The 9374-nt window shown below is 45.9% G+C and overlaps 1 protein-coding gene and 1 long non-coding RNA gene across 2 annotated transcripts; one reads left to right on the top strand and one right to left on the bottom strand.

The window, feature by feature from the left end:
* Positions 1–654: 654 nt before the first annotated feature.
* On the bottom strand, positions 655–5822 carry CDKN1B (cyclin dependent kinase inhibitor 1B). The gene is made up of 3 exons (XM_052639972.1): positions 4827–5822; positions 4142–4271; positions 655–2001 (listed from the first exon to the last, which is right to left on the bottom strand). Exons 1-2 carry the CDS (start codon positions 5299–5301, stop codon positions 4150–4152), a joined length of 597 nt encoding a protein of 198 aa, XP_052495932.1. The 5' UTR covers positions 5302–5822; the 3' UTR covers positions 655–2001; positions 4142–4149.
* A 1148-nt stretch (positions 5823–6970) lies between these two features.
* Positions 6971–9060, top strand: LOC128048578 (uncharacterized). Its single transcript, XR_008199396.1, has 3 exons — positions 6971–7367; positions 7872–7935; positions 8346–9060. It is a non-coding gene; the product is annotated as an uncharacterized LOC128048578 (long non-coding RNA).
* Positions 9061–9374: the final 314 nt, after the last annotated feature.

Genomic DNA, 9374 nt, shown 5'->3' on the forward strand with positions numbered 1-9374 from the left:
AAATAAAAAATAACTTTGCTATGTGGATATGGGACCCCCAAACCCTCAGATTGGGTATTCAGATTAACCAGTTTTAGGTTGTGTAGAGTGTAACCAGGAAATGTAGAAGTTGAGGAATTGGTGTGTGATGGCCAGTTCAATTTGAAGGATACCTGTTCTATCTAAATTAGTGTGGAATGCACACCCCCTTCTAAAGGACCTATATACCTGAATATTTTGGAAGAGAGGTGTAGCTTAAGAGCGTCTGAACAACTGCTCTAGCTCCTTACAACATTGTGTGTGTAAATACAGAATTTAGAGAAGTCACCATGTTAGTTTCATTTTCAATCCTGCAAGTGTGTGATCAGTCTACACTTATGTAAGAATTTTTGGTTTTGACACATTCATATTCTAGAAGATATAAAATATTACCATCTTATTAATATGAAAATGTGACTTTCCCACTTTCCACTTCTAAAGTTTTGTCCACCCATATAGAACTAAGTGGAAAAGCGTGACTACTACATTCGGTCCTACATAAACATCATCTGAGTGGTAGGCCTGAGTTATCTAGGTATTTGCCACTTCGTATTACATTTGTGGAAATGACTAGAATGCTAAGTCGAACACCTCAAGCTTAGTAAGGTATATTTACATACAGTTCAACTCAACGAATAGCTCTGGAAGTTTTCTTTATTGATTACTTGATGTGTAACAATAATTGGCATCTTTTTCACACATTACAAAAAATTATACTTGGCTCAGTATGCAACCTTTTAAGCATAGCCATATTATTTAACAGAAGAACAGAAGGGGAAAAACCTACTCTACCCGATACAGCATTTACAAATGCACAAAACATGCCACTTTGGCTTGTATATTGTCTAGATTAAAAAAAAAAAATCTTTTTAACATAAATAAGTTAGTATAATTTTCAGTGTCTTTACAGAGTTATGTACACAGGTACACTTCAAATGGTTTTGTTTCATACACATACACAGGCAATGTAAAAATACTGTTTAAAGATGTAGTATCCATTTCGCCAACCCACGGGTGCTTTTCTCTATATGCACTTTCCTTTAAAAATACCACTATCCTTTGGACAAATTAAGAAACAGAATGAGAAGCTGTAAATTAAAAATTATTTCATTATTTTTTATGTCAAGTTACTTACAGATCTTTAAAAATATCCAAGGATTTAGAATTATTTTGTCTGTGTCTACACACACCCTGAAGTGAAAAGAAAATTAAGAAATGTTCTCAAAATTCTGATAAAAATTAAATGGTCAATTCTGTGCATTCAGAACACTCCCCACATACATGCCAGAGTGCCCAGAGGTACCTGGAGTGATTACCAGACTGATGAATACTGGTAAATTCCAACTGTAAGGGAGACTAGTGGGGAGCACTGAGCTTTTTGTTGTTGTTGTTGTTTTTAAAAAAAAGCCATTTGCTACCATATAACGGAATCATCAGAGCTCCCAAATGAGAAAAAAAACTTCATGTAAAAATAAATAGCAATTATCTGCAGCCAGTGTTCAAATTTGGGTGACTTTTTAAATGAAGTATCCGTTTTCATTGAAAGGGACATTACATCTTTAAAGAAAATAATTCAAACCCTTCCCCCAAACTGCTTCTCTTCATGCAAGTCAAATATTTTTGTCCTTGCTCTAAATCGAAGCAAGCTCTTAATACCCACCCCATGCCAATTCCTCAGTACCCCCCGGCCCTCCCTTCCCCAAAGTTTATGTGCTACATAAAAAGTAAAAACTATATACACAGGTAGTACAATGAAGCAAATAAGGAAAAACCTAATTGCACAATGCTACATCCAACGCTTTTAGAGGCAGATGATTTAAGAGTGCCTAAAACTTTAGTGTTATTAAGTCTGTTGCTGTTCAGTGCTTGTAAAGGATGTCCATTCTTGGAGTCAGCGATATGTATTCCAAATTTTTAATTTATATCTTCCTTGCTTCATCAAGCAGTAATGTATCTGATAAACAAGGAAACATACTCATAGTTCTGCAAAAGAAACAAGGAGAAAAGAATTAGAAGAAAAGGCACTAGAAAAACATTGCCAATATATTACTGGAATTATTTTGTTAGTTTTAGCTGGGAAATACCTGAGCAATGGGAAAGAACGAACATACTAAGAGCTGGTGACTAGAGTCATCTCCATCCAACATTTCTCTCACTGGCTTTTCACTCTCCCCTGTGCTATAGGCTTTTGTCTAGAACAGCAGTATTCAACAGAGGGTAATTTTGCTGCCTGCCCTCGCCACCCTCCCACCCCCAGGGGGACATTTGGCAATGGCTGGAGACATTTTTGGTTGTCACACTGGGTATGACTGGAGAGGTTTCTACTGGCATGTGCTTCAAGAGATCAGGGATGCTGCCAGAACATTCTACAATGCCCGGGACAGCCTCCCTCAACAAAGAATTATTCGGCCCCAAATGTCAGCAGTGCAGAGGTTGAGAAACCCTGGTCTAGAGAATTGGGGTCAAAGATACTGAGAAAGAATAGACATGGGAAAATTCAGAAACCAATAACACTTAAGAGTAGCAGAATTTTCTGTTTGAAAAATAACTGGCAATGATATTTATAAAGGCTCTCCAAAGAAAATTCTATTCACTTTTTTTTTTTCTCAAAATCTTCTAGTCTTAGTCATATGTAGAAATATACACTCGAATGCCTATGAATAGGTCCTTACTACGATTTCCTGTATTCTCTGAACTGGCAATATTTACTAACAAGTGCTTCTCGGTAGGTGAGAATGGAGCCAGATCAAAATTCAACAGGTCTGATTTGCTCATCTGACGACTTATGCCACAAGTCACAAACCAAGAGCCGCAGGTGTTAGGGTTACTTCAGAAATCATTTTCATCCAATTTACCTACTTCATATATATAAGCTGTGACGTAGAGGTTTCATAGCACTGTTTTATATAAGCTCTGAAAAATATCACATATATGTAGCCAAGTCCTATATATGACACTGATTTAAAAACAACAAACTTGAACCTCACCTTCATCCTTCTTTTAAAATTTTTACAAATGAGGATTTTAAAAGTTAGTGTAAACAATTCTTAGGATCTCTTTATATGCTAGGCTAGTGAGAGTGCAGAGAGAAAGAAGGACATAGTTATTCTAAGTTTACAAACTATGAATATGTGTAGTTTGATCCTTAAGACCAATCCATGTAAAGCTGGGGGCTGATTATTCAAATTAGCTTTTCATGTTGATCATATTTTAGTGAATGGCAAAAATCTCCACTTCTAATGTTGGGGGTACACCTACTCCTGCCAGCCCCGATAACTACTCTCCATTTCCTCTATAAGCACCCAGCTTCTCCTGTTATAGCATGATTAGCATACACATGCTGACGTGTTCCTGGATTGCTTACTCTGGCAGAGTCACTTCTGCTTTGCAACTTCAGTGTTATCAGAAATTCCGCAGGAACCTTAGTATTTTTGAGCCTTCCATTTCAGTTTTATTTTTTTAAACACACAGGTTCCTTCTCCATCCTCCAAACTTATCAGAAGCCAGAGAGTGTGAGAGCATATGAAAATGATAAAGACAAAAGCAAGTCATATATTTCTGTCACATTTATAAATATTTGATTATCCAGATATGAACCACTTTTTCAGTGAGGAAAAGTGCCTCACTTTTCCCTCAAAGTTTTAATTAAGTCATTTATTTGCCATTTTTGCCCATGTAGAGCTCAAAATCTGTTACTGAGTCAACATGGTCCTCTGGGAGATGAATTCTCATGAAGTGGGATGGAGGCAGACCCCTGCTCTTGGTCAGATGGAAAAAGAACCTATTGTTCTGGACATGTTTTGATGGCACCTTCAGGGAACTGACCTTCCTACTCACGGAGCCTTGGTTACAAGAACTTGCCTGGGACACTTGCTCTGATCAGTTGGTGCTTCAAAGGAAAATAATCTCAGGAGGTGAAAACTGGGGAGAACTATAGTACCTCCCCACTGATTCCCAGTCTTCCCCATTCCTACCTTTTTGTCCTCCCAAAGCATAAAACAAAAGCCCCCAAGTTTTCATCTGCCAGCCCCCACTGAGATCGGGTTATCTTGGGGCTTGAAAGCCCACGAGTTCCTGCAACCCAACTGGGGTGTCACTTATTTGCTCCAAGTCATCAACCCACCGAGTGGTTTACGTCTGACGCCTTCTGAGGCCAGGCTTCTTGGGCGTCTGCTCCACTGAACCGGCGTTGGGGGAACCGTCTGAAACATTTTCTTCTGTTCTGTTGGCTCTTTTGTTTTGAGGAGAGGAATCTAAGGGCAAGAGGGAATTTTAAAAAAGAACACACACAAACAATCTTTATTAGAAAAAAACAATGGCCGACAGAAGTGAGCCCAAGAGTCAAGGGACAAAAAACCCACTACCTCCACCCACAATCTTGGGTCCGTCATTCCCAGTGGCCTTTAAGGGCACAAAATGAAGTTGTTTTCACATAACAGAAAGTGTATTTTCTACGCTTCAAAGCTCTCTCTCCAAAGCGAAGAAGGAGGCAGTTGATAAACATCCCAACGTTGTCACATACCTACCGCTGTCTAGCTGGGAGGAGCCGCGATGTTTTCAGTTAGAGAAATGATCAGATAACACAATCTCAAGCTTCTGACTTAAAAGTCATAAACAGACAACCAGGCAACTAAATAAATAGCATGTACTCATGTACCTCAAAGTAGGAAAGTGCGCTCCCCCCACCTCCGCCCCAAAAGCTAAGTCAGAACGCGCTGAGAAGAAAAGCTGCGGTTAAAGACCCTCCAGCAGGGAAAGGAGCGCGGCAGACAGAGACAGACATTTTAGGCATCGGAAAGGGTCATTACCATCTGCGGCAGGTCGCTTCCTTATCCCAGGGCACTGCTCCGCTAACCCGGTCTGGCTGTCCGGGGCATCAGTCTTCTGATCGACCAAATGCGTGTCCTCTGGGTTTGCCTGAGACCCAAGTAAAGGCACCGCCGGGCGGGCCCCGCTGGCATCCTGGCCTTCCTGCGCCGGCACCTTGCAGGCGCCTTTGGGTGGCCGCGGGGGTCTGTAGTAGAACTCGGGCAGGTTGCCCTTTTCTACCTCCTGCCACTCGTACTTGCCCTCCAGGGGCTTGTGATTCTGAAAATCAAAATTCCACTTGCGCTGGCTGGCCTCTTCCATGTCTCTGCAATGCTTCTCCAAGTCCCGGGTTAACTCTTCGTGATTGACCGGGCCAAAGAGGTTTCTGCAAGCCGAGGGCTTGGGGTACTCCGCCTGTCTGGCGTCCATCCGCTCCAGGCTCGGGCTCCCGTTAGACACTCGCACGTTTGACATCTTCCTCCCAGGGGGTGGGGTGGGGGTGGGGGGTCTCGGCGACTGAGGCTCTTGCGCGCGCTCTCTCTCTCTCGCCAAACAAAACCGAACAAAACAAAACGCCCCGACCCAGCCCGAGCCCCTCTTTATAAGCCCTGCGCCGGCCCCTGGAGCCAAGAGAAACAAACGCGAGCCGAGTCAGCGCCCGAGCGTCTAGGCGCGCACGGGGCTGGGGGAGGGGGCGAGGGGCAGCCCCCCGGGGCCAGGCAGCCCCGATCCCGGCCGATCAAGCGGGAGGGCGGGGAGCGGAGGGGAGGGGAGCCGAGCGCCGCCGAGACAGGAGGGGGCAGAGCCGCTCGGAGTCCGGGCCGCCGCGAGCCCGCGGGTCCCGCCGCCCGAGCGCCCTCTCCAAACCTTGCGGGCGTCGCGGAGTCGCGGAGCGGCGAGAGAGTGAGCCCGGAGGAAAGCGGGGAGGAAGGAAAAAAAACACCCCCGAAAAGACGAGCCCCCTTTTTGGAGTTGCCCAATATGGCGGTGGAAGGGAGGCTGACGAAGGAGAAGATGATTGACACCGCGAGTCTATTTAAACAGAGGAGGAGATCATTGGTCGCGGCGCCGGGAGCCGCCCCGCCGAGGCTGGCGAGCTCGGCCTTAAGGTGGCCCCGCCGCGCCTCCCCGCCTCCCGAGCGCGCCGCCGCCGCCGCCGCCGCCGAGCGCGCGGCCGGGACCCGGGGCTGGTCGCGTGACTGCGGGAGGCGCACGGCTTGCCAGCAGACCTGCTCCGGCTGGCCTAGGAGAAATTACAAATAAGACAAACGAGCTCGCCAAACAGCCGGGGAGGGGCCTGGGCAGCGGGGCCGGCCGGCGGGTGTTCTGATCCCGGGCGCTGCGCGGACCCGCGCGCCACTGCTCCGGAGCCCCGACCTCCCCGGCTCCTCGCCCGGGAAAGCGGGGGAGAGTTCCAAGGTGCTCGGCCGCCGGTGGTGGTACCCTTGGCTGGCGATCTTGTTTTCGCTGCACTCGCCGAGCGGGGGATGGGGGGACGCAGGGTGGGAGCTCGGCCCCCTAGCTGGGCTCTCCCCCGGGGGCCCCCAATCGCTCACACGGCGGGGGAGGCGGGGAGCCCTCGGCCTGGGTGCCTTAAGCTGGGGGTGAGCAGTGGTTAGTTCAGCCTTAACCTAGAAGTTTGCTATTTCTAGGGGAGGCTAGGGGCTTAGGGGAGAAGCCTAGGAGGACGTCTCTCTGTAAATTACCCTGGAATAGATGCAGTCTTTATCATGTATTCTGAACCCAAGGTCTCTCTCAATAAAAAATAAGAAAGGATTGCAAGATCAAAAAGTCAACTGATCTCCCAAGTCCCTAATAAACTTTGTAGCTGTCTCAGACACATTTAGTTTAAAAAAAAAAAAAAAAAGGCGCGGTTAGATCCCTGGCCCAGGTTCTTGCCTCCCAAGTACAGTTCACTGACGTGGGCTGCGTGTGGGAACTCGTCTCCTCTTTGTATTTTTCAATTCTTTGCCGGGTTGTAGCAGTTTCCTCTACCTGAGTCCAGCCGCCAAACACAACAGCTTCTTCCTTCCTCCACCCTTCTCTCCCACCAGACTCAGCTTCTTGGAACCCACCCAGAACACCATTCAGATTCAAGTGAGTGACGCTTTTAAAGGGCGGCGGGTCTTATAAGAGTGAAAGGAATCGGAAAGTCCGGATTGCGAAGTGATTTCTAAAGCAACCACAACCGTGTCCTCACGTCTGAGATTGTTCGGTTGGTCAGAAAGTTCGTTCGGAGTTTTCCAGAAGATCCTACGGAAAAGCCCAAACGAGCTTTTTGGTCAACCCAGTATTTCGGCATTTCTCTGCTCCCCTTTGCAACTTGACATTTACCTAACAGTGTGCTCCTGAGCAAGGTGATGGAAGTTAAAACAGGATGGACAGGCTGTTACATTTGAAACAAAGGGTCTTTAACTGCCCTCCCTATCCTCCTTTTGTTCTGGATCAAAGTTACACATTTTACTGGAAAGTAATCTCCGGTTCTAACAGTGCCCAACAGCAATTGTGCACAACAGTTTTCTTAGGCATCTATGCTACAGGTGAGTTTGACATTTAACTTGTTTTCTTAATCCACATAGTATTTGCCCACTTTGTGTGCCTTCCTTGCTTCAGACACTCCAGAATGTAGGAGTTAGGAGGAACCTTGGAAACCCTGTGGTTCAACCTTCTCTTTTAACCATTGAGGAAACTGAGACTCAAGAGAGGTTTCTCTGGGTATCACCCAGAGTGATTCTCCTATCTATAGTCTGCAGGTCCTCCTGTCCTATAAATGATTCAAAATGGCTCCTTCTCATGCTCTGGGCTGCTTGCAGCTGTTTCCTTGATGTGGCCTGTGGTCCCTGATATTTAAATAGGACTGTCACTGGCCTTTGGTATGACCTTGCACTTAATATGACTAAAATGCAGATTCCAAAGGGGCAGGGTGAGACCCAGAGAGCAGCGAGAGAGACAGTGCTTTCAAAGGCCAGACTTCCTACCTGATGGAGAGAAAATATTTCATCTGGCATCTAAGTAAAAGGTCTCATTTTCTTTCTTTATTTTAGGTCGAATGCCCCCACTTAATTTACTGAATTGGAGAAGATGGAGAAGAGGGACAGAAAAATTAGGGTAGGTCTCAATACCCTACTCCTGAAATTATAGATTATTGTTGTTGAAATCTTTACACAGTTGTTGGACTACACCAAAATTCTGTATTCTATATGAACATAAATTCAGATGCATAAGTGCACAACTACCACATCTATGTAAATGGAGACATTCTAGAGTATTACACCTTGCCACAGATGTTTGATTTTATTCGTGGAATTAATATCTTCCAGAAAAGTAAAAAATGGATATTTTCATCCCCTACGCACCCTGAATATTTCTTTAACTAGTATGTAGGACCACCATTTTGTCGCTTTGTTAATCTTGAAAACCAAACGAGTCACAGTGACGCCACCTTAAGACGTCTGGCTGCCAGCAGAAAGGCTGTGCTTACTCCGACCTTGCTATGATCTAAAGTGTTTTGTTTACAGTCAAGGCACCGGAGAACTGCGGGGCAAATAGTGAGAGGGCAGGCGTCTGCTGTAGTAGCGACGAAGCGTGAAAAAAAATACGACAGAGTCCCCGAGGGAAGAGAACCCGGAGCTGTGAGCGCCATCCTCCTGTGGAAAGTAGGCGGCGGCTTTAAAAGACTGAGCCCGGGAGAATTTCCAACAAACAGCCTAAAGGCGGAGCCTGGGGAGAAGACAGAAAGTTACACTCGCGCTGCTCTGAAAAAGGGGACTCGGCTGCCCCCAAGACCCAGAATCTCGTCCTGGGTGATGTTTTTGTTGTCAGTTTCCCTCTTGGTAGTTTTCTCCTTAGAGCTGAGAAGTGGCCCATAAGCCACCCAAGATTTGTGTGTGTCCTTTAACAGCTTAGGAGAGAGACGAAGACCAATTTTACTTAAAAGAAAACACCTGTGTGGTAGCCGAATGTCCCGGCGGAGCGGCTGAGCCATCTCGCCTCCCAGGTGCAGTTCCTCGCAGGGGGAAGTCAAGCAGCCCCCAAAACTTCTGCGAAGGCGCACGCTTCCTGGCCCCATGGCCCCTCCCACCTCGAGCACAAGATTTTAATCCTTCCTCGAGGATGTTTACGGTGAGGCGACGCTCGCTCAATTTCAGTATGCTACTAAACCGACATATTTTTAGAGTTTGGAAATTTCACAGTCTGTTTCTGACCCTTTTTATTCAATTTAATAAATACTTATTGAGCATCTTCTATTAATTTGCTTATTCTTTCTTTCTACAAATATTTATTGAGTGCCTTGATATCCGAGACTCTGGGAATACAGAGGTAAACAGGAAGATTTACACTAGGATGACCGCTTACCCTCTAGTAGGGGAGAGGAGACCGAAAATACACAATAATACATGGGTGAAATATACATACCGCGGAAGGAAGTGATACATGCTATGGAGAATAACACTAAGAGAGGGAAAGAGAGCGTTGTGAGGTCCCAGTGTGACTAGTGTGGTCCAGGAAGGCTTCATTGAGGGAGTGCCCTTGGAGAGATGCTCTGA

The sequence above is a fragment of the Budorcas taxicolor genome, chromosome 5, assembly GCF_023091745.1.
Source record: "Budorcas taxicolor isolate Tak-1 chromosome 5, Takin1.1, whole genome shotgun sequence".
Classification (NCBI taxonomy): domain Eukaryota; kingdom Metazoa; phylum Chordata; class Mammalia; order Artiodactyla; family Bovidae; genus Budorcas; species Budorcas taxicolor.